At 38.7% G+C, this 26,807-nt stretch overlaps 1 protein-coding gene across 1 annotated transcript in view; it reads right to left on the bottom strand.

Annotated features, from left to right (window-relative positions):
* Positions 1–26,807, bottom strand: part of FBXW7 (F-box and WD repeat domain containing 7) — a 172,777-nt gene that overhangs the window by 104,878 nt on the left and 41,092 nt on the right. The window contains exon 2 of the mRNA XM_042468094.1: positions 5,262–5,828. Within this exon, the coding sequence (XP_042324028.1) occupies positions 5,262–5,759 (498 nt within the window). The 5' untranslated portion in view covers positions 5,760–5,828. The remainder of the gene's footprint in view (positions 1–5,261; positions 5,829–26,807) is intronic.

Raw genomic sequence — 26,807 nt, 5'->3', positions numbered from 1 at the left:
ACATTTGGTAATCCTATGAATGAGAGACCTCCAAGTCACCCTGTCATCTACAGCCCTGCTCAGTGTCCAGCAGACTTGAAGCTGTGCTTTGCTTGATTGAGTCCATCCATCTGTAATGTAGTCTTTCACATTACAGACTAATTTCAACAGGGAGAAATGTAAGGTATTAGCTTTGGGTTGTAAAATGAAATACATCGATATAGGAGGGGATGACACCAGGCTTGACAGCAGTCCATGCAAAAAAAAAATCTAGGAGTCCGAGTGGAACACAAGCTGAATATGAGTCAGTCCTCAGAACTGGATATTATTGTATCCAGTTCTGGGCACTACAGTTCAAGGAGGATGTGGACAAAGCAGAACACATTCAAAGGAAGGTGACCAAAATGGTGAAAGGTCTGGAAAACATGGCTGTGAGGAGCATCTTAGGGAGCTGGGTATGTTTAGCCTGGGGAAGAAAAGGTTAAGAGGTAACATGATAGCCATGTTTAAATATCTGAAGGGATGTCATACGGAAGAAAGAGCAAGCTTCTTTCTTGTGCTGTTCAGAAACTAGGGCATGGAGCAATGGATTCAAGCCATGCCAAAGTCATGATCCAGTCCTAAGGACTGGAGCGCAGCTTTGGCACAGCTTCCAGGCGTTTAGGACACATGCTTCATTTAAACAGTATACCTCCAAAGTGACTTGAAGCAGCTTTATTCTGGCCTGTCTGTATGGAGCCTTGGCTTCTAGGGAGAGATCAGGGTTGATTTGGTCTACGCATTTATTTGTCTTTTTAAGCAGTCCACAATATCCATAGAATGCTTCTTCAGCACCATACTTCAAATGAGTTGTCTTCCTATCAGCTTTCTTCACTTTCACATCAATACATACAAACTGGAAATACAATATCATAGACAAGCCTACTGTAACTATAGTATTAGTCGTTGCTGTATGTGTCTGTGCGTGTATCTATAGAACATCTCCTCATAAAGCTCACTCAACCACCCACAAATTTGAGTTTACTGGTATTATGACATGTTCATCAACAGCAACATAGAAGTGAATTGCATCCTGTCTAAAAGCCTAGAAAGATATTACACTGATCATATCCTCATATCAATTTATTCTACCAATGAAATAAGTTTCAAGCTTACCCCCCAACTACAGTAATGTTTTACAGGACTAGAGTTGAGTGAACAGAAAATTTAAGAAGCATTTGTAGTTTGTTTTAAAAAAAAGCAGCTTAGATGGAACATCAATTCTCCAAATGTCATAGTTTTAGATGGAGAGGGAGAGACACCATACAATACACAATATACAAGTGTAAATACATAAGCTAAAAATCAAGCCAGGTTACTACACCAGTCATGCAAGCAAGAGCAATAGATAAAACTAACAGTATAATTATGAGAAGATTATCTGTCAACATGTGTTCTGAAAGTTCTTAAACTGAAAATATGCAAGGTATAAAATATTCAAAGTACTCTATTTTTGTGATTTGCATTCCAGGTGGTCGTGATTTTGTTACAGCTTTCAAAAACAGAATATTCACATGGGATACTAAAGAGCTGCTTAATTTTTTTAAAGTAGTAGAGACATAAACACATAAAATACTCATTAAATAAAGCATAGATCACGGTTTCAAGAAATAAAACAACAGCCAGTACAATAACATTACTTGTATTTTGAATTTATTCTGAGGAATATAACTAAAACTAAACAGGTTTTTGTCCCAAGAGGCCTACAATAAAGCGAGACTGCATCTATTTTATTTTAATGAATAGTTCAAGTACTGGCTTAATCTCAAGGAAATCCTTATTTTATTTATTTGTTTATTTATTTATTTGTATCCCGCTCTTTTCCCATGACTTACAGGTTTGTTTAGAAACGGACTTCAGTAATTAAAAACCTAAGAAAAAATTAAATCTGCCCTTTTTTATTAACATACTTATATTATTATTGTCAAACTTTAGGAAGCAAGAAGAGCTGTCCGTTCTTTACTGAAAAGACTCTCCTATATATATGCGGCACTAATGCAATCTTGCAGGTATCCTTTCAAAAATAATTGCCCAAAAACAAGCAGTGCACAACTTTGTACTGAAGCATCTAATGGCACCCTCTAGTGCTCATAGAGCTAAAATTCAACTTTACTAAAAAGTTTAGAATATCTGTAGCCAACCTTAATGCATAGGCTTGAATCCTACTAGTAACCGAAACCACAGTAGATGGACTTAATTAATGAATGGTGAGTTAACATTTGTGAAAATACCACTGATTCAATGTGTCTACACTTGTTGGGACAACCAATGGAATTCAGACCATAGTCTCCATGGTACAATATTCAACATACTCTATATATTCATGTATAATTCTAGAAATTTAACCCTAAAAACCTGAGTCAACTTATTCACAGGTCAATGTAAGTGCTGTACTTTATCTCTTATTTTAAAAAAAGAACGATCCTCTGGTGAAAGGCAAGAGTGAAATCTGTCCTGGAAGCACTGACCCCCCCTTCTACTCTCATCCATCCAACCTTTATGGTGATCACAAACAATTATGCCTGCTAAAATTTTGTAAGTTCTTTGGCATAGTTTTCCTTTCCTTCATCCTTTAGATCCTTTGATACATGTCTAAGTTTTACCCTCAATTTATCTACAAGTCATATCAAAATCCATAATTTTGGCCCCAAAACCTGCCCTTGGCTTATACAAGAGGTCAACTTACAGTGCAGTATATACAGTGCGGTATCCTAATACACTGTGTCTAAATTACTTTTTATTTGTCTGTAAGTGCTATTACTTCTGTGTAAAACCATGACTTGTGCAGCATCATTCGGCTCAGAGAAAAGCTGTTTGTGTTATGCAGGTCACCATAAACAAGCAATTTTCCAAAAGTGCTCCTGAACATGGGGATTGGGGGATGTTTCCAAGCTCTCTCATGATACCTCTGGTTCTACTTCTTAGCAGTAAGAGGAAAATCCAAGATTGTATGGCAGTAGCAGTGTAATAACAAACCCTGCCTCATTTTCAGATGTTGAAGGAAAGGATGTTGGGGACAGGAATATCCCAACAGAGGTACAAAAACTTGGTTTCTACTGAGAAACCATGAAGCCGAATTAAAAGAGCCCAGTGATACTTTAAAACTGACTGAAAAATATGATGAGGCATTAGAAAAATATGATAAGGCAAATTTCTTTTGTACTATTCCAAGTAGAAAACTTAGCCAGTGGAAGCCATGCTGTCTCTGCTTATCCCAACCAGAAAATGTTCTGGAGCTCATGCTTTTGGTGTAATTAAGAGACTATTTTTCTGTTAATGAGACTTAAGGCCCATACAGACTGGCCAAAATAAAGCTGCTTCAGGTCACATTGGAGGTATGCTGTTTAAATAATGCTAAGAGGATCATCCTAAGAGGCCAAAAGCTGTGCCAAAGCTGTGGTCCAGTCCTTAGGACTGGAGCGTGGCTTCAGCGTGGCTTCTGGCCTCTTAGGACACATGCATCATTTAAACAGCATACCTCCAAAGTGACCTGAAGCAGCTTTATTTTGGCCAGTCTGTATAAGTCCTTAGAGCTTCTCTCTTCCCCTTGATTTTCTTTTGTTTACTTTTCTTCCTCTTGACCACTTTTGTCCCGAGGATGAATCTCAGTATTTGATACAGACCTTCTACCTGACAATTTACATCACTTGCTCTTTCTAGAAATACAGTGGTCCCTTCCCTTGCATAGGAGATCTGTTCTGGGGGGGGGGGGCACATAAGGGAAATTCCATGTATGCTCAATGGGGCTCATGCTTGCAGAGGTGCGATGGTGGTGCACACACCCCATTACTCTTTCTGGGGCACAGCACCACTTCTTCTAGTGCAGCTTCCAGGTAGTGAAAGAAAAGGGATTGGCACAGGGCTTTCAAAGTACTGATTCACAAGAAACACAAAGGGGAACCAATGGCCTTTAGGACCATGGTGGGGATGAGGGTTACATTAAACTTTTCAAGGTCCTTTAACACCACCACAGCCTCACTGATCACTTCATGTGGTGTTTTTTTCTGGAACGGCTCTTGTAGTTAAAATCTCCTCCTTTCTCTGTCCTTGCCAGTGTTCAGTCCAGAGCATGCGGCCTCTGTAAACCCTCAAAACACACACACACACACACACACACACACACACACACCAACTGTGCCCCTCTTCAGCCTGATGAAGAAAAACAGAATCCTTACTTGTCGGGGAAAAGCATTTTCCTTTGAATCTGGTCACCTTGGGAACCTCTTGCCCACACTGGCCTTTGCCACAAGACCAGCATGGACAAGGGGCTTCTCACTCACTGCTTAGCCAATTGCTTGGTTGCTGCTCCAGGCTGACCAGGTACAAAAACAGCAGCAACCAAGACTGATTCTTTTTGAATTGGCAATAGAACAGTGGACCTAATATCAAGAAATATGCATTGGGGGGTGTTAGGGTTTTGCCCAAGAGGAAACAGAGCAGAAGCTCAAAAGGTTTGGGAACCACTACTACACACAATCCCTAGATCATTGTTAAATCTATTGTTACAAGATTGAAAGAATCGAGCCCAATCAAAACTCTCTCTGAAGAAGGTTGTCCACCAAAATTCAGTGACCACATGAGGTGGGCATCAGGCAAAGAAACAAGAGACCAATAATAACTCAAGGAGCTAGAGAGATTTGCACCTGAGTGAGAGAAGCCATTTATAATACAACTCTCACTCAGAGACCTGTGGGGAAAAATTCTCTGCTCTGATAAGACCAATACCAAACTTTTCAGCTCTTTCACAAAATGCTATGTGTGACACAAAGTCAATAGTGTTCATTGCCTTGAAAATATCAACCCACATTGAAGCAAGGAGGTAGCAGCATCATGTTGTCAGGATTCTTTTACTTCGAAGAAAACCTGTTAGGACTGGGGGGGCAACACAAATGCAAAATTGACAACAGTGTAGTTTAAGATCAAGAATATCTCACAATGGACATTTTCAAGATGACTGAGACTCTGTGGCAAACCTTGAAAGCTGCTGTTCACCAATGACTGCCATCTAATCTGATAGACCAACCAGGGTTATGTATTCGGCCATAAAATGTTTTATCTATGTTATTGCAGCTAATTTTTATGTAAAACTTGTAGTCAGCATACCGATTTCATTTCACTTGCTATAAAAGAAAAAAACATGCAAAGGATCCTGAAATTTCATAAAACATTAAAGAACAGAACACATATTTAATTTATTACTCTATATTTCAGTGTCTTGCTTAAAATAATGTAAAGTTACTCACCTTCGACTTTATGTAGAATGGAGATGACTGTTGTTGTATTGCTAAGTCCAATATACTATTTGAATTTGTGACACTATTACTATTAGTGTGTTCATCATCTCTGCTGCTTTCATCAGACTGATCAAAATCATCACTGTCCTGGTCCATTTCTTCCTCTTCCTCCAACTCCTCCTCCTCTTGTTCACCAGCATGTTCATCATCTTCCTCCTCTTCTTGGTTGCCAGAGTATTCTTCATCCACTGCAATAAATCTGTTGTTGTTTTCTTCTAATTGTTCTTGTTGGGACTCATTTCTTTGACAGAGTCCGGGATCCCCTCCACCTATTTCCCCATTCCTTGCAACATGAACCTCCTCTTGTTGTCTTAACTGTTGCTGCTGCTCTTCCTCTACAACTCGATTCATCTGCTCTTCATCCACGTGGCTTGAGGAAGCATTACCTCGAAAAGACCCACCAGTTCGCCGTCTCTTACTGCCAACAGACAGCAGTTCCTGATTCATTTCCAAAAGCCAGCTTGCTACTTCTTGAACCTTTGCTAGACTATCTGAAGATGCAAAAGTTTTCACATTCTAGAAAAGAGAGAAGTAGAAAAGTGTTACAAGTATCATACCCTTCCTTACCATATATATCTAGACTTCAAGTTTTATTCTGACCTAGAACAGCTCTAGTCCAGAAAGGCAGCTTGGTTTTAAATCAGGAGGTGTGATATTGCCATTGCAGTATCAAATTAAGTACTCTTCCACGGTAAGTAAGAGCCAAACTGGAAGAAATATTATGAACAGGAACTAGCCTCTTTCATTATTGTAACAATTTTGTGGTCCATAAAATGTAGATTGAACATCTTGTACAGTCTCAGTTTTAATGACAGTGATAAATAAAATTTTGCAAATTTCCTTCTAAAAATTGTTTCCCTACACAATTGATTATGGAGAATATATTGTCCAATGTTATGCTAATAATGTTTTTTGGAAGTCCATCTTAGGAAGCACATACTAAAGTTTGGTTGATGAGAACATAAAAACATAGGAAAGGTCTTCCAACATTAAACAAATACAGGCCTGTTACAGACTGCCAAAATAAAGCTGCTTCGGGTCTCTTTGGAGATATGCTATTTAAATGATGCATGGGTCCTAAGAGTCTGGAGATCGCGCCAAAGCCACACTCCATTCCTAAGCACTGGAGTGCAGCTTTGGTGCAGCTTCCGGCTTCAAGAGACTTGAAGCAGCTTTATTTTGGCAGTCTGTAACAGGCCACAGTGTACATTATAGGCGGCTTCCGGCTTAAGGGGAAACCAGTGGGGGATCAGGAGGCTGGCATGTGTGCATGGCCGCGCGGCATGTACGAGACCCATTATATCTAAAGGGGCTTGCGCATTTACGCTTTTTGCCTTACACAAGGGAGGCCTGTAACGGATCCCCCGCATAAGTCAAGGGCGGACTGTATATTAGCTGTTTATTCTGTTGGATACAGAAGGTTTGCCTAACAAGAGATGTAGATGCTATCAAACTAATCCAAGCCAAAATGTTCCCACTGTAACTTAATTACACTGCTAAAACAAAGGACCACTCTGCGAGTGGAGGTAGTTATGGAAGTAGTTCAGATGCTCATTTAAAATACCATCAGAAGTGTCAGCTCCAAAAGTAAACTGCTGACTGTATGGAAAAGTTATATGGATGTTACCCTATTACATGAAGATACACAACCTTTCCATTTCCTGCCTGGCTGACAGATTAGCATCTCTAGTTCCATACTACTGCAGTAGTCCTCAAAAAGTGGGGCAGGGCCCCAAGGGGAAGGCAAGGTGCTCAAAGTGTGTGTGTGTGGGGGGGGGGGGTGAGATATGGAGGCTCTGATTCCTCATCCTCCTCTTTCCAAACTTCTTTATGTGTAAAATGTACACATGTATTGATTGAACTTACTTAAATAAAACTGTTCTAATTTGAACAATGTTATTTCCCCATAAAATGTTAAAATATAATTATACATGAATGTGCCAATGAAAATATGTATACTAAATAAACCAAAAAAAAATGAGGGGGAGGACGTCCTCACATAAATGTAAAGGGTGCTCCCAAGGGTAAATGGTTTGAGTACCACTGCATTAGTGGTCTCAAGTCAACAGCTGCCCAGATGTGTATGGGGGGGAGAGACATGGAGAAAAGAGAAAAATGCAACACTTATGACTTCCTATGCATATAGTTCCCCAAGTCAGAGAGCACAAATTGCACTTTGTAACATCTTTAATTAAAAATGCAAAACTCTTTGCTAAACAATAATATAAATCTATTGTGAAATATTTGTTTAACTGAATTAATATAAGTATTACTTTTCTATTTAAATGTAATTTAAAACTGTTTAAAGTTTTAAAACAGAAAGGAACTTTGCAAATCTTTACTTAAAAGATGTTATAAGACATAAACTTATGCTGCTTTGCAATTTAAAGACCAAATATAATCACTGTAAAAAAATATATGAATGAACACAGAAAATAAAGGGAGTTTTCCTATTTTAATGAAAATGCAAAACACAGAAGATTATTTCATAGTAAACTCTATGCCGTTATCCTATTCCTGACATTATTTTTCAAAAATATTCAATCGTGAAAAACCTATTTGATAAATGAGAGATTCTCACCAAAACCAAAGTTTATATGAAACTCATTTCTAATATTGTTTGTGATCAATATCAGTTTGATGGAATTCACACAGATATTTGTATACTACAATGGTACAATTTTTCAGGTCATCTTTATTATGGTGATAGACCAGAACAGGTAAAAAAAGGGATACAGAGTAAAAGAAGGTAAAAGCAAAGTAACAGTGGTACAAAGAAACCTAATTCTGTATATAAACATAGTGATCAGAAGCATATGTATTTCTCAGAAGCATGCAATTTTAATTTCCAATATTAGATTCACTATAATTAGATGTATACATATATAATGCACACACAAAAATAGTTTCTACAGGAAACTTTAAACAACTTAACAGCTAAGCCTAAATACCTGTAAGGAACTGATCTCAGAAGCTATGTAGGTTTTGGCTATGGAATACTGGTGGGGTGGTGGTGGGGTGTGTCTTCAAGTCGTTTCCAACCTATGGTGATCCTAAGGTGACCCTATTATGAGGTTTTCTTGGCAAGATTGCTTAAAGGGTGTTTGCTTTCCTCTGAGGCTAAAGAGTATGATTTGCCCAAGGTCACACAGTGAGTTTCCATGGTTAAGCAGGTATTCAAACATTGGTCTCCAGAGTTGTACCTCAAGAGAGTTGTTCAGGGAATACTAGTTGCTAGCTAAATACAGAGGAAGGTAGTGGCAGACATATTCTAAATAAAACTTCCTCAAAAAAATCTATGACAGGATTGTCTTAACTCAGAATTGAACAGAAGGCATATAACAACACAATATTATCACAAATATAACTGAATTCTGAATTTTAAAACGGAGCATTCGGTTTTATTACAAAGAATCCTTGTTTCTCCTACCAGGCAACTCATCAAAGTGTTTGGAAAGCAGATTCTGCTGATAGAAAAAGTTCAATCAGCAGATATACCTCACTGGATTCTGGTCTCTGTCCAGAGACACAATTTACACTACCAAATACAAATTTGTAATTCCTGTTATTTTTAATTGGTCATATATGCGTCTCTAGGAATAGCCCTCCTCCAACCACCATCTTGAGGGGGAGAGAGGCCTTGCAATTTTTTGAATTGTGTTGCAATTTTACTGTACACCGCTATGATCATTGCGGAATAGCGGTCTATAAATAAAATAAAAAATAGGAATAACTAACAAGAATTATGGTCTAGATCCAAAGATCCATTTTAAAACGAACAGAACTGTTTGACTCAGAATGAACATCTACTCCTCATGTTATATCAGAAAGTGTTTTTTAAATTCCTCCTTTTACATTGTTTTACATACACAAGAAACACAAATAAGAATGATGCATGGAAACATGGAAATGCTTTGTTAGATCCTGGTCAAAAATTATATGACAACGCACAAAAATAAGACAAATACAAATGTGCTGCTGCAAATAAAATTAGATGAAATTTGTTGTTTATCAACTAACTTGATTTACCATCTATCAAGGTAGGGTGCTACAGGGTGGCACCTTATTCCCCCATGTTGTTTAATATCAATATTAAACTACTAAGTGAGAAAACTGGAAGTATGAAGATTGGGTATACTCATAATACTCTATTTCTCCTTTTCATTGGAGTCAGCTGGGAAGGTGCTGGACCAGTATCTGGATGGCAGCCAATAAACTGAAACTGAATCCCTGTAAGATGGAGGTTCTGCAGACTTGTGCTTCTCAGGTCCAAGAATCTGATAAATTATCTGTGCTGGAGGGAGATACACTTTCCGTGAAGAAGCATATGCATAGCTTCAAAGCATTGCTAAATAGTCTTTGGGGCTGTACAAACAGCCACCCCTTCTTCAGCCAGATCAGGGCCACGGCAACCGCACACCAGGGCCCCGGTCTGGCCTTTTGAGGTCACAAAAAGGAGCCACAAAAAGCAGCTCCTTTTTGCATCCTAGAAAAGGCACAATACTTTAACACCACAGCTATAAGGCACTTTTTTGGGGCTGCATTGTGCAGATGCAGCACTAGAGAGGTGCTGTGACACTGCGTGCCATGTGGTGCAGCGCACAGCATCACAGCATCCTGGGGTGGAGCTGGAGCATGTGTCATGAAGATGCTATGCCCCGACTCCACCACCACCACCCCCAGCCAGCCTTTCAGGCCAATGTGCAAAAGCCCTTTGTCAATCAAGGTCCAGGAGAAGTCCAGAACACTTGTGGTCAAGCTTTGACTTGTTCTACAAGTTACAACCTTTCCAAGGCCCTTGCATGACATTAGCCACAAGAATTTGTACAACAGTAACTTCTCAGTTAGACTACTGTAATACACTTCATGTAGGGCTGCTAGTGCAAACTACAGTAGCTAGTTTGCTGATTGGAATTCCAAACAGATACCACATAACACAGAAATGCACTGCTGTCAATATGCTTCTGAGCCAAATTATACATGCTTGTGATAATATTAACAGTCCTAAATGGGTTGAGACTTTGAAACATGAAGAAGCAGCTTTCCCTATGCAGTGGGCCCTTGGTATCCAAGGGAGATTGGCTCCAAGAGGCTATGACTATAGCAAAAAAACAAAAAACAAAAACAAAATAACACCCAAATAATCTAGTCCCTCTTAATAATGTGGTATACAGCAACAGCAGAGGTGATGGCAAGCCTTGGCCTCCAGGTGCGCATTCTTTGGACTTCTCTACCCCTGAATAGCACACCAGCTGCCTACTTCTACCTCACATCTCTGCAGCCTCAAGTCTCTCTATAGCCTTTGTGTTGTGCACAGTACTGCTGTGTTGTGTTGTGCACAGTACTGCAGCATTTTTATCAATGGTTTGTTGAATCCACAGATCCTGAGCCCACCGTATATGTTTGTGTGAGGATGTAGTTGGGCCTTCTCTGCTGTGGTGCCCCAGTGTAGAATGCCCCCCCCCCCCCCTTTTGAAGGCCTGATTGGTGCCAACACTGGCTTCATTCAACTATCAAGTAAAAACATGGTCTTTTATTAAAGTCTTTGGGACCTACCAGATTTATACTAAAATGTACATTTTTAACCATTTAAAGCTAAGTTTTCACTACGTAATTGTTTAATATGCTCTTATTACATTTAAATTATTTTTGCTTGCATTTATTTCATTTGTATGCCATCCTGAAATATCGTGCAGGATATAGATATTAATTTAAAAATACCTTCTTAACAAAATTAATACCAAATATGATATACAGGGAGGTTTAGTAGCTAACAATCAAACCAATTTTTAAGAATACTTCTCTAAAATTAGCAAACATAATATCAAAAAAATTACAATATTCCCATTCCCTATTATTCTTGTACCCTTCAGCGATTAATCATACAACATAAAAAAGTAAAAGAAAAGTTATCAGTCAAATATAGACATGGCTAATTCAAATATCATCTCAACCCAAATTTGCTAGGATAACCTTAAGAAAGCTCCTCTCCTTGCCTCAGTGCTGTGCCAATATGATATAAAGATAATGTTAACTGCCTGACCTAGTAAAGCTAATGTAAGGATTAAACAGGCAGCATGTGAATTTAAGAAAAATATGTTGTACATTTAAAAATATTGCTTGTACATCAATGTCATTCAGTATCCTTTCACAGGTGATACTCAAATACCTTCGGGTCATGAAAATGTGAGGTTTTGTTGAAAAATGAAATTGAAATGTTGAAGCTTAAATATAAAATACACTCCAACCATAAGTCAGCAGACTGATTTAAAAAGTATTGCTGAGTAGTTTTATTGGATGCTTTAAAAAGCTGAACAAGTAAATTCTTCTATTTATCCACTAGAGGGCAACCACTTCTATATACTGTATGTGTCAGGTCTTCTTAGATTGTAAGCCCAAGGGCAGGGAACCGTCTAATTAAAATGATTGTATGTACAGCGCTGTGTAAATTTACAGCGCTTCATAAATAAAGGTTAATAATAATAATAAGATAACCAAGAAAAGATAGCAGAAAGTTCAGCATGAACAAAATTTTCAATAAACACAGGATGTCAGAATCATCAGCTACTGCATATGGCTCACCAGATTCATAATTTATTTTCTTATTTTAATGCATTTCAATTAACAAGTTTTCAATTATTAAGCAATAATAAGGGATCATTATAGAAACCTTCTAGATTATATCCATGAACACCTAGTGTGAAAAGCAGTTGCTTATCTGCAACTCTGATTTTTTGAGTGGTCATCTATGAACTTACACATATGAAATTCTCTGTACCTATACAGACCATCCTTGCAAACTTCAGAGCTAGATCTCTTTGGCTGAAGGCCTGCTTCACCCACACCACACATGCTCAGTATGTTCCTGTTCAAACTATGCCTGCAACAACAAAAGCAAACATCAAATGTCAGCATGAGTGGCTGAGTCCAAGTAGCTGCTTGAAAATAGACTGAATGGGGACACCAGCCAAAAAGGAGAAATCTCTCATGGAATGACAATGGATGGAAGAAGGCTGGCAGTCTGATAGGATAACAAAATGGTAGAAGCCACCCATTTGGAAATGAACTGTGAAGTATATTGACAACCTTGCATATGAGTCCCATAACAGACAAAGAGTCTAGGAGATTTCCTGAAATGTTTTGTCCAATCAACACATAAGGTGAGGGCCTGTTTGACATCTAGCATGTACCAAGCCCCTAGTCATAAGTTTGTGGATTTGGGGAAAAAGTCAGAAGTGAGACTTTTGCTGAGATGAATGAAAAGATGAAGTCACTTTTGGAAGGAAAGTGGCATCTGGAAACAGGATCACATTGTCATTGTGAAACTAGAGAAACAGTAGATCAGCCCTCAAAGCAGCTAGTTCACTGGTCCTCCTGGTAGAGGTTACACAGTCTTCTACGTGAGGAGACAAGTCACACAAAGCCAGAGATTCAAAAGGACATCTCATAGCTCCTAAGCTGCAGTGATGGGAGATCAAGAAGGAAATTTTTCACAAAACCTTTCAAAGAAAAGTTTAATGAAAGGGTGAACAAACTAAGAGGAAAAATTTCAGGGTTGAATGAATGCCAAGACACCTGCCACACAGAAGAGACTGGGAGGTCCTGTGATGCTATGGGCATGAACTGAAGAATGGGATTAATAGAAATCTGGTCCAGTCAAGCTCTTCCACTTTTAACATACAACTTCCTAGTTGACTATCTATATGCAGAGCAAAGGATGGCTAACACCTCTAGGTGGCTATCCTCCAAGCTGTGAGGGAAAGGCTCAAAGATACAGGTGTTGATTGAGAAGATCCTGAGCCAACAGTAGCCTCCAAAATCAACAACGAGAGAGGTGCAGGAGCATGGCAAAAGATGGCTGAAAAGGCTACCAAGGTGTAACTACAGTGCAGTCTGCATCATCATCCCCGAGTTTTAACATGACCCTGCTGATGAATAGAAAGGGAGGGAAGGCATAGAAGTGAGAACAGTTCCATGTCACCTAAAGGGTCCTTGGGCACAATGTTGTCCATGCTGACAAATAGGTCCACTTGCCGAAGGCCCCAACAGTGAAATATCTCATGAAGGATTCACGGGTACACCTAGGTCAGATCATATAACACCTGTGTTAAAATCTCTTCATTGGCTGCCAATCCACTTCCGGGCCCAATACAAAGTGTTGGTTATTACCTTTAAAGCCCTACATGGCTTGGGCCCAAGTTACTTGAGGGAATGCCTTTCCCTACACAATCTGCCCCACACCCTTAGAACAACGGGGAAATTGCTACTCGAACACCCTAAGGTGAGACTGGCAACAACCCATCAAAGAGCTTACACAGCGATAGCGCCTACTCTTTGGAACGCACTCCCAGAAGAGATTCGTCTTAGCGGTACACTGGAAGCCTTTAAGAAGACACTGAAAACCTATCTCTTCCAGCAAGCATATCCTCCCAACTCTCTTTAGAGAAAGTATTCCCCAATTAGATTAAGATACTTTGATAGTTTATAGTTTCGACTATTTTAATTTGCTGTTTTTAGATCATTTTATTGAATTGTTTGTAATTGTAATTGAATGTTATAACTGTTTTTATACTGTATTATGACATATGTCATTTTTTATCAGATGTAAACCGCTTTGATCTTGAGGAAAAGCAGTATAGAAATAAACAGTTTATTATTATTTATCAAAGGCGCATCCTCCACTTTTGGAACTGAGTCTACAACCAGCTAAGGGCAGTGGACTAGACATTTTCCCCCAAACTGTGGAAGGTAAACTGGAATAGGAGTGATGTCCCTCAGGACTCACCAGTGCCAAAACCTGATGGTGAGATCAAGAAGAATCCAGGAGCGAATGCCTCCCAGTCTACTCAAGTAAAAGACCACCATTGTGTTGTCTGTTATGACCTGAATATGATGTCTGCCAACAAGAGACTCAAACGTTCTGTAAGATGGGATCATTGCAAGTAGGTCAAGAAATCTGACGTGATGCCTTTTCTCTCGAGGAGACCAAGAACCTTTGATGGGGAGGGTTAGCATGTGGGCATTTCAACCATGGGTAGATGCATCTATGGTCACAATTCCTATGGGCTTCAGAATGCAGAATGGAACATCTATGAGAAGATTCAACAGAGATATCCACCAGACTAGGAACTGATGAATTGTGGTGGGAGGAAATGGAGTTAGGAAAGGATCATCCAATTCTTAGATTAATGGGAAAACCAGGCATGGACAGATTCGAAGCCTGATAAGTAGCTGCTGCTGATATAAAGAGGGTGTACATACTGTCCATTAAGGGGGCAGAGTGGGGGCATGGCATCCAAACGATGCACGCCCCAACTCCGCCACCAGGTCATTGTGATGCCACACACCGCACCACATGGCAGGCAGCATCATGACACTCCTCTGGTGTTGCATTTAGATGACGCAGCGCCAAAGGAGCACTGAATGTGGCATCTGCAGCTATGACACCCTTTCTGTGGTGCAGAAAGGAGCTGCTTTTTGTGGCTCCTTTTTGCGCCACGGAAAGGTGAGATTAGGGCCGCAGCATGCATTTGCCGTGGCCCCGATCTGGCACTCGAAGGGGTGGCCTATACAGCCACAAAGCCAACAATCCTAGAAGAACCTGAGCATCCTTTGCCCATAAGCTCTGAACATGGAAAATACAAAGGGCAGGCTCCACAATACATTGTCTGACCAAGAATCCAGCATAGCACTAATATATTGAGTCCATTAGGTCAGATGCAACTGTGACTTCTTGGGGGGGTCATTAGAAGACCAAGGTTGTGGAACAGAGACATCATAACATGGAGATTGTGATAAAATCTGGTGCAGGAGCTGTCTACGCAAAGGAAAGTAGACACTCACTGCAGACAGAGAAAGGCTGCCACAACTGCCATCATTTGGTGAAAACCTATGGCATAGACAAGAGGCCAAAACAGAGGACATGGGAAAAGAATACATGGTCTCAACGTGCAAAACACAGAAAACAATGATGAAAGGGAAGAATCAAACTGTTGAAATACGCATTCCCAGAGATCAATGACAGCAAACTAACAGCACAGGAGAGGTAGAATGGCAGAGAGTGTTACCATCCTGAACTTCTTGGTGGTAAATAGGGGTTGACATCCTTGAGGTCCAGGATGAGGCACATTGCTCTGGCCCTCTTCAGGACCATAAGTACCTTGAGAAAAACATTGATGAAGATGGGTTGGATATGCCCTCTTGATATCATCCTCATAGAAAAGAGTGTCAATTTGTTCTGACAAAGTTTAGGATAGATGCATAACATGAAAAAACTGGAAGGTGGAGCTTGGTGGCATAGCCATGGGTGACAATGTCAAGGACCAATGAATCCAAGGTTATTGAATCCCAAGCTGGTAGAAAACAGTACAGATGCCCACCAAAAGAAATGATGTCAAAGGAAAAACAAAGACAGTCAAAGACAATACTTAAATCTAATTGCTTCTATTTGTAAAAAGAACAGTACTTGCCTGAGGACTGGACATGTCTAGATAGATTCTGAGACAGCTGCTTCAGAGGCAAAGAGAAGCAAAAATAGTTTGGGTATATTTTAAGGAAATAGGTGTTTTAATCCAACATGACTTTTAAACAGATACAGCTTCTTGAAGTGACCTAAAAAAAAGGGGGGGAGGGGTGCTATGAAGATGAAGTGGAGATGGAGCAGAGATCAGTCACTCACTCAAGTCTGAAACTGCAAGGCAGAAGAGTGACTTCTAATAGCTCCATGACCTTTTTGAGGTCACACCACTCCAGTCTTCTGCTGCAGTGACAAGGCTGACATTGGAAAATTGCCTCAAGGTATGTACAATTAAACAAACATAGAAACATATAATGGAGGAGTACTGCTACCATACCATCCCCGCAGAAAAGGAGTGAATGGGTCCTGTCATATTTTGGATTAGTATTCTCAGAAACCCAAGCAAAACACTATGCTATCAGCTGCTTGAGACAGTGATCTAATGGTTACTGATAGAAGACTAGGAATCAAAGTGATGAAAGGAAATGAAGTTTTTTTAAAGACAGAAGGCAGAAAGGAGGGGATGGAGAAGAACTGAGGACATACCTTGCTTCTGTTATCAGGAAAACAACATCGGAGATAGCATTTCACAGCATGCCAGTAAACTCATACGAATTTGAAAAAGCACTAATAAAAGTTTAGGTCTATGATGGTGATTATAATCATCATCTTGTTATTACTACTCATTACTTGCTGTCTGAAGAGTAACTTGTCCATTACTACCCTATTTCTTTACCTTTATATAATTTTTAAAAATATTTTAATAAATACACAAAATAACCAAAACCTTCCCCAAAAGTAATAGCAGTAGTTGGTGCTTCAGCAGCAGCAGTACTAATGGGAACAATAGGAATAGTGATGATGATAATAATGATAATAATATCCCAGCCTTTTCTCAGTTCAGAACTCAAGGTGGCTTACAACAGATTTTTTTAAAATGTTAAAAGCTAACAAAATACAAAAGTTAAAAACTGATTACACTATCAAAAGTAAAGTCTTAGAATGAATGAGTAAACATTAGTTGTAGTAGTGAGCAAAAATGACTGGATGCACACATTACTGTTGTAGAGTGGAGCCATGAATAGTGTGAACAGCTGTTTTGTTTGAGCTCCATGGCTTATCTTAAGGTTTTTTCCCTTTATTTATTATTAATTGCTCCAAGTAGCTGTTACTATTCATCATATCATTTCAAAAAGTAACACATATCAGATAAGTTCATTACTTACAATGCATAACTGCCAAATTCTGGTACTGAGAACACACTAGCTTATGTTGGAGGTAACATTATAGCCCTTCTGACTAATAGCCAATGATAGTCCTATCTACTTTCAACGTTTTTTGTTCATTTTCTTTTAACGTTCATAGTTTTTTTGAAAAAAACACAGAGAGCAAGAGGATTCACAAGGCACAGGAACAGACAGAAAATGCAAGAGCTGTCCTGGGACAGCAGAAATATATCTTCCAGAAACTGTCAGCTTAAATATGTACAACCAGATATTGTTTATTATCTAAAACCAAATAGTAAGCATCTAAAACAGTATTAACAGCAACATGGGGTGCAACAGTATAAACATATTTCATTTATCTGCCCATAATGCTGAATTAGTATCAAGAACATACAGCATTTTGCTCAAATTGGGGTCTTGAAGATCTGGACACCAATACTGATGATTAATACCCTAAAACAAAGGGTTCGGGATATTAGTGCCCAAATGAACATAGCTTTGTTGACTGGTTGGAAATCTTTAAACTGCTTAGCCAAAAATAAAAGTTCTTTTTGGCTTAGAAAAATACCTTAGGTTGCACCTAACACAGAGTAAGAGAACTGCTTTCACTAGAGCTAGATTTGAGCAACTAAACTCTATGGTAAGATTAGGTTGGTTCCAAAAAATACCCTACCATGAAAGAACATGTATCTGTGGTACTCCAGCCGTAGAGGACATTGTACATATCCTGTTTGATTGTTGCATATATGATAAGGAGAGATCCCATTTCTTAAAAACTTTTTTGGTTAGAATGACTAATTGGGATCCTATTGTTAAATTGTCTCATTTCCTCTCAGGAGGGAATTTACATTTAGTGTGTTGTACTGCAAAATTTATTATAAAAGCTGCTTACTTGAGAGATCAATTTATCATACAACACGGGGTTTCGTGCCATGGTGATGAGTTCATTTAAACACCTCCCCTTTTTTTAATTTCCTCCACACCCCCATGTTTTAGTTTGTTTTTATTCTATATTTTTATATTTTATCAAACTTGTTTTTATTCAACTTATGGGTCTCAACGCTCTAGCTAATTTTATATGAGTTTTAGGAGTGATCCAGTTTTATCTTTGTATGTACTCTGATGTTCTGATATTTGTATTTTACCATTGATATGGTCAGTTGACGAATCAATAAACTTGTTGTTGATGATGATGATTAATGTACAAAATTATTTAGAGAATGTTCTTGCTCACCTTCTACAAATCAACTACCTGTTATCTTCTACCTTCACTGGAGGGAACCAGGATGAAGTTGGAACCTTAAACTCCATAGGCACTTGTGAAAAGTTAACCAGTGGTTTCTTTGCAAACTCCAGTTTTCTTCCACATCACCTTCTCACTTTCCTAGAAATCTGTTCCTGAGATTTAGGACACCTTCTTAAATTAGATTCAATGAAACAAAGGTAAATCCACAAAGCAAGGTCACCAATCCTCTAGAAGAACTTCTCGAGTCCCTTCCCTGTTGAAACAGCTTCATTGGCATTTAGCCTGTTTCCAGATTTAAAGCACCAGTTTTAGTTTACAAAGGCCTTTGGCTTGTGTTCAGACTATCTACATCTCCCAATGTGAGCCTTTCCAAGTTTATAGCTCATCAGGAAAGGACTTTCTTTTAACATGCCCCCTTACCACCACAGGGGCATTTAGTGAGGACACAGAAAAGAGCCTTCATAGTGGCTCCTAGTCCTCCCAGACTTGGAATTCCTTCAGATAAGTTGGTCTCACTCTGCTCTCTTTCCACTGACAGGGAGTTCTTTTTGTTTGGCCATGCTGTCTGTCACAAAAGGTCTTTTAATTAGTGTATACTATATTGTATTTTAATCATCATTATTTGCATTGCCATCTCCTAATATCTATTTTAAATTAATATTTTTAATATTACTATTTGTTTAATTTTTTACAACTTTTATATTATCTGTTGTTTTAACTATACAGCACGCCCACACTGAACTACACCATATGCAGCCTCCATCCTATGCAGAAGGCGTGCCCGGGGGGGGGGGGGCAATGGCACACACACCATGCCACGCCATAGACTTGTGCCCCATTGTTTTCACATTGTAAGGGAAGGGTCCACTGTACTTTGTGTTAAGTCATACTGGGGCCCATATTGGAAGAAAGGCAGGTGTGACAGCGATCCCACCTGCTGATACCAAATATACGTGAAGACTCAGTGTCCAGGGTTCCATGGGGTTCCTCTCTTGTTTTCCCTAAAGTAATTTGAGACTTTTCTTCCCTCAGAAAAACACATATCTATCTCTAAGTCCTACTACACTCAACCTTAAACTTTACACCTCTTTATTAATAAATATTTTCAGATACTTGGCAGCATGTTTCTGTTGTTGTTACTAAATAAGCACTTCAGACCACTCTGGTCTGAATAAAAAGACTTTTTATTTACACAAAGAGCTTATGATGTTCTTTCTCTTGGTAGCTGGTTCTTAAAGCTTGTGGTTACAAAATGTTTTTTTACTTCACTGGTTACAAAAGTATCACTCTTTCAGTTCTTTCAATATCTTAAGATATACTTCAATGGTGTTATATTTGTTTACACACATTTTCCTCTATAATCTATTCAATAAAAGTATGACTCCTATGAACATTAGACTTTATACACAATTCACAGTTCTTCAGAACTATTGTGGATCCAAGCCTTCATTTCATTAGCTCTCTCTACTTCTCACAGAACTCTGAACCTTTTTGCCAGCCAGATCCTGACTGGCTGCTCTAAACATTCAACTCCGCCTGTGCCTATTTGTATAATTTTTTTAACTTGTGTATTATCCACTGTTTTAACTATACCTCGTGTTAAAACATATTGTGAGCCGCCCTGGGGCCTATATTGGGAGAAAGGTAGGATAAAAATTAAATATATATGAACTTTCCTCCTGCTTATACTAATATGCTTCTGAGGCTCCTTATATCTCAGTCTAAGGAGCCACAAGTCACCACACTTTCATTTCAACATCAGTATACCTACTGAAGGGTAAAATGAAAGATCAGTTATATAGAATTATGTTATTAAAACAGTATGTTACGTATTATGATTTACAGCCAAGTAAGGTGTGAATTCAATCTTGATATTATACTCTCAGCATAGGAAATCCGCAACAAAATACGGTTGGGAGAGTAGGAGTCATCAGTTTCAGAGTTCCAGCTATCCACTTATATCTTCTTCTACTACAGTACTTGGTTTTCTATCTCCTTTCCCTTCCCTACCCCCATTGAAGAATTATTGCCAGACCTCACTAAACAACGGAGGGTTGTGCAGTTTTTGCCTAGAGAGAATTTTAACTTCAGTAAACCAAGCTGGTAGTCTTTCCCTCTTGTGCAGTGATGTTATTGTCCACACAACAGTGCAAACAAGGATGCAGAGTCAATATTCTATATTTTACATGATGTCCCAATTGTTTTTCAATGTTCTGAGTGGAGAAGAGGAAGCAAGAAAACAGAGTACAATATAGTGCTATTTGATTAAGATTTATGTCAATCAAGCATTAATCTTGTTTGTTGCCATCACATTGACTTCAACTTATAGCAACCCTACAAATGAGAGAATTCAAAGATATAGCCATGTTAGTCTGTAGAATCAGTATGTCGAGAGATCTTGTAGCATCTTTAAGACTATCTAAAGAAAGAAGATGGCAGCATGAGCTTCCGTAGACTCAAGTTTACTTCCTCAGATGCATTTCAGGAAGCAGAAAGAAGTCTACAAAAGCACATGCTGCCATCTTCTTTCTTTAGATCAGTGGTTCTCAACCTTCCTAATGCCGTGACCCTTTAATATAGTTCCTCATGTTGTGGTGACCCCCAGCCATAAAATTATTTTCATAGCTACATGCAAATATGTGTTTTTGGATGGTCTTAGGTGACCCCTGTGAAAGGGTCATTCGACCCCCAAAGGGGTCCCGACCCACAGGTTGGGAACCACTGCTTTAGATAGTCTCAAAGGTGCTACAAGATCTTACATACTGATCCTACAAATGAGAGGCTTTCAACTATACAGCGGGCCTTTGGTCTGGTTCCAGGATCCCACATGGATATCAAAATCTGTGGATGTTCAAGTCCCATTATATACAATGGAGTAGTAAAATGTGTCCCTTATATAAAAATGGCAAAATCAAGGTTTGCTTTCTGGAACTTATATGTATAGTGGAAACTCGCCTTACACGGGGATCGGTTCCGGACCACTACCACCCCCCCCCCGCATAAGGCGAATTCCGCCTATGCTGGAGCCCCATTCAAAGCTGAGTATAGCGTGCTCATGTACAGTGCGCCTGCGTCATACGTGCTCAAGCCGCGGGACACACGCAGGGCAGAAGGGGCGGCGCGTCCCAATCAATTGAATGGGTGCGTGCGCCCGTTGTGCTGCCGTGCCGCCGTGCACGAGCCCCATTGTTTACAATGGGGCTTGAGCATAGGCAGAATTCGCCTTACGCGGAGGGATCCGGAACGGATCCCTGCTTAAGGCGAGGGCCCACTGTATAATGCGGGTGCACTGTATTTTAATATTTTCAAGCCATGGATAGTTGAATCCGTGGATAAAGAATTAGTGGATAAGGAGAGCCAACTGTACTATTTTGCAATATTTTGGGTAATATGGCACTCCATGGAGTAAGTACCATAGAACCAAGTTATTTTTAATCTAGGAATACCAAATCACCCAATGGAAGTTCAAGGCTAATAAAACTAAAGAATGTTAATAAGTGTTTTAAAGAACTACAATTAATTAGGTAAGAAATTAAGATGAGAAAGTGATCAATTATATGGAGCATATTCTGGGGCAGAAATGAAAATATTTCATAGTTTTAAAGTACATAATCACTATAGAGCTTTGGCAGATAATCCCTAAGAAAAAATGTTCTTTAGGTCTGTATATCATCCTTATATTTAGTAACAGCTGAAACAGCAAGAATAAATGCTTTATGTAATTAACTAGATTACTTTCTGTTTCAAGGTAAATTGGACTCTGCACTAAAAGGAAAGGAACACTATCATAAATGCCACCAATTTAATTTATTAATGTAATGAGATTTAAACTTTCCAAATGAGTGAGATGAAATGAATCCAAGAACAATATCTTCAATCATTAACATGAGTAGAAGCAACATCATTTCTTACAAACATAACACTTAGCAGCCACCATATAGCCACGGGGTAATTTCCACAACAGTTTAATTTTTATTATAAAGTATATTTCATTTTTGTTGTTGTTGTTATTTGCCTTCAAGTTGTTTCCAACTTATGGCGACCCTACCATGAGGTTTTCTTGCAGAGATTTGTTCAGAGGAAATTTAAATTTGCTTTCTCCTGAGGTGGAGAGCATGTGACTTGCCCAAGGTCACCCAGTGGGTTCTGCACATGTTAATGGCAGGCTCTTGATGGGAAGTACAGGCATTTATAAATAGCACTTTTCTCTTGACATCTATTAAAGACCTTTTCAAACCTGCAACTTCATCTGCATGCCTAGAAATAGAGCTTTTCCTGTAGTTTGAACCCACTGTTCCAGGTCCTGTTCTCTGGAGCAGCAGAAAACAAGCTTGCTTCAGCCTCAACATGGCACCCCTTCAAATATTTAAAAGGGCTATCATATCACCTCTTAATCTTTTCTTCCCCAGGCTAAACATACCCAGCTACCTAAGTCTCTCCATATAGGTCATGGTTTCCAGATCCTTAACCATTTTGGTTGCCTTCCTTTGGACATGCTCCAGCTTGTCAACATCCTTTTTGAATTGTGGTGCCTAGAACTAGACATAGTATTCCTGGTGAGGCCGGACCAAAGAAGAATAAGAGTGCTACTATTACTTCCCTCAACCTAGACACTATAGTTCTATTGATTCAGCCTGGAATAGCATCAGCTTTTTTAGCTGCCACATCACTCCCTGTGGCAGAAGTAAATTGGGTTCCGTCCTCATTATTTGAGAATCCTTCAAGGTTAGCTTCCCGGCTAGTTAATGTGAAGTATTTCACTCACAGCAGAAGCTTGGGAAGAGATGTTAGGGACAGAGAAGGTAAGATACTGTTGATAAGAGGAAGGTAGAAAGTAGTAGAAAGTAGAGGCTGGAGGGAAAGCAGGGCAGACTGAATGAGCAAGTATGGGAAGTGATATGAACATTATGAGCACTATCTTCTCACTGTAAATGCATTTCCTCATACTCCAGATTTCTCTCACCAGATTAACTAGTACAGAAAAAGATGCATACTGTAGCTCCTAGAGGAAAATATTTGTTTACGGTTCCAATCTTTAATTCCATAGGCATAGGGCCACACAAAATTTTATTTCTCATACATTTTACCAAACTGTTAGTCTCACTGTCCTTTTTACATAGACATCATGATTTTTCCATCACATCTAAAGACTGAGAATTCCTCTCAAGGAAGGCAAAGATCTTAGCTAGTTTGCTTAACATAACTTAAGGGCAGATTTAATCAACATAAGAGAAATGCAGCCATAGAGGTTGGAGAAAATGAGTTTTATTTAGAGTTGTGTAAAGGTGATCACTATGTAATTTCAAAAGTTTATCAATAGCTTTTGATATTAGAAGATGAGTGTGTCAACAAGCTTATGATTAGAATGGTCCAAATGTTTGGGCATAAGAACCATATGGGGAAAATGTGGTCTAAAAATATAAATTTGTGTGGTGATTTAAAAGAAAACCTATATAAGATTATGGGCCTGTACAGACAGGTCAAAATGAAGCTGCTTCGGATCACTTTGGAGGTATGCTGTTTAAATGACACAGACACCTTAAGAAGCCAGAAGCTGTGCCAAAGCTGCACACCAGTCCTTAGGACTGGACTGTGGCTTTGGTGCAGCTTCTGACCTCTTAGAACGCATGTATCATTTAAACAGCATACCTCCAAAGTGACTCAAAGCAGCTTTATTTTGGCCTATCTGTACAGGCTCTATGTATAGATGGTATTTAACCCCAAATAAGCTGCCAAAATGTCTCAGAATGTTTCAATCATATTTTGGGGATATCAAGCTAAGGAGGGCTCTTGTTTCATACGTGGTAGACCTGTAAAAAGGCGAAAGGTTACTGGTCTAAGATTTATATATTAATCCAAAAACTTTTAAAGGTAGATTTTGCAATGTCACTGGCAATACAATGGGCCATTAGTATCTGCTGGGGTTTGTTTCCAGGACCTGCCATGGATACGAAAACCCATGGATGTTCAAGACCCATTAAATACAGTGGCATAGTAAAATGATTTCCTTTTTGTTTTAGAATTTATATTTTAAAAAAAAAACTATTTTCAAGCCGTGGATGCTTGAATCTGTGGATAAAAAATCTGTGGATACAGAGGGCCAAATGTATATTTGTTCAGTATTAAGGACAAAAAACGAGAGTAAATATTGGTTACTTCTTCAATACATGACAACAGCTGAAAGAATATTGTTTGTTCAAGCTTGGAAATGATGGACTGAAGTACGAACAGTGGAAGAATGGATTGTCAAAAGTTGCATAGTTAGCCCAATTGGCCAAATTAAACATGGACTTTAAATATGGATAAGCCAATTGAAAATTTTCTGAACGACTGGAAACCTTTTATTAATTTTTGAACAGTAAGAAATCTAACAATGTAATTATCTATGGTTATGGTTTTTAGTGATTTTAGTGAGATTATTTAGCTGGATTTGTAATGGTACAATAACAATATTCTTTGCTCTTTTTTCCTTTAATTTTCTTTTCATTAGAGTCAGGATTGGAATATCAAAGTCTTATTGTATATTAGTTACAAGTCATTTGTTTTGTTTTCTCTAGTTCTTTTCTCCTTTTTTCCTCTGTCTTTTTATTTTCTGAGTGTACATTACTTTGGTTGTAAATTGGACTGTTCCTGTTAAAAATTAATAAAATAAATATAAAACTGAGAACTGCCAGAGAAGAGCAGTGTGTTCCTTTGCAGCAAGCAACTGAACTTGTGACCTATCATGCATCATTCAACTACCATACAAGATTACAGGTTGTCAGAAATGAAGGTGCTTGCTTTCAGCCTATCACATTTAGCCATTTTGTAGATGCATCAGTTTAAAACAGCTAACCCTAGCCCTAGACATTATTTTGCTATGACAAAATACAGTAATAAAGTGATTCGAACTGAAATGCAATATCTAATTAGATCATGATTTTGTATGCATTACAACATTATGAAAATGGCATTTTTCAAAGTCAACATTGTTATAACACTTTGTCATATAACAGAGAAGAGTTGAAAAGGTGGCTAGAGAAGGAGGAGAATAATGGCATATCAGAAAGATTAGAAAATGCTTTCCAACTTTTTCTATGCCCCACACTCCTAAGAAATATATGATTCATGTTCACACTCCCTACAAAAGTAACATTACATTTAAAGATGAAGAAGTCTAATTTCACTGTGTACTTGGTCAGTTTCACTGCCAATAAACTCACACCTTGCTAGTTTAAATGAATGTATTGACCGAGCTACCAGAACATGAAGACACGCACAAAGAAGTTTACATCTCTCTCACCTTGGGCAGCGGGAGACTGGAGTGTGCTTAGGACAAATGTCATATCTTGTTTCCCCCATGCTCTTTAATCCTTTGCATTATATATGGAGAAATCAGTAGCTACAAGGAAAGTGTTTAATTGGCTGGACAAAGTAGGGATAAGTACAGGACAGATCAAGTGAATTCAAGTGATGGAAGGAGACATGGTGTGTGCAAACAGAGGTAACAGGTGAACTGAGAAGCCCCGAGGGGTGAAGTACTTAACTGTCATGATAATTAATTTATGAGTGAAATAATATACAATGGTTATGTCAAATGTTGCGTTATAATAATTTTCAAAGCACTACTCTGACAGTTACTTATATGTTAATTCTGTTATCCTCTCCTTTTGACTAAATAAACAGTGAGACTACTATCTACACAACACAACTACCTACTACTTCTAAAGGTACGCTTGGCAGCTGGCTGGGTGATGGCTCATGACTCATCGCTCAAGGATACAAGCCACTCTTTTGTCTCATCCCCTGAAATTCCATTTGGCATCCCAAGATGGAAACCCCTGGACTAGAATAAGTGGGAATTTATTCTCTCCTTACTGGAAAAAAAAACCACTTTCTGTTATTGAAATATTCAATTGGCATAGCACAAAATAGAGTAAACTTAATGAGTTTCTTGTTGAATTATTTCCTGAAACTTCAAAAAAGTTGCATATCTTACAGCGGTGGTACTTTATCTGTGGGTACCTTGGTATTGTTGGACTAACTACTTGAATCCCCCATTGTTCACTAAGCAAACTGGGGGTCTTGGGAGGAGACCCCCCTAAACATTTGGGGAATCAAGATAGGGATCCATTACTTTACATTGTTTTATAACTATATTATTAGTTTTGATGTGTCTGCTACGGTGGGGTCTTCAGCTCCCAACAGTCCATCCAAACCAACTAGCTACACTTCAATTTACCAGTGTTCCAACAGCCTGACTTATCCCTCTTTCCAGTGCATGTCTGAGTATCTGCTGGCATGGATACTAAGTAAAGATTCCTACCACCAACTGGAATTCCCAGCATTCAAAACAACCAGTGAGATCACTGAACAAAGAATAGTTTTAAAATGATGATAACATTCAGATTCAAGATTCTTTCATTGCTTGTCTATAATTAAAGTAACCATGTACACCTCTCTTCATTAAAACAAAAACAAAAAAAATCACAGGTATCCAAACTATGTCGTTCATACTGTGTTATACC

The sequence above is a fragment of the Sceloporus undulatus genome, chromosome 5, assembly GCF_019175285.1.
Source record: "Sceloporus undulatus isolate JIND9_A2432 ecotype Alabama chromosome 5, SceUnd_v1.1, whole genome shotgun sequence".
Classification (NCBI taxonomy): domain Eukaryota; kingdom Metazoa; phylum Chordata; class Lepidosauria; order Squamata; family Phrynosomatidae; genus Sceloporus; species Sceloporus undulatus.
Note: the sequence above shows the minus strand (reverse complement) of the source record. Positions and strands in the feature narration are given on the sequence as shown.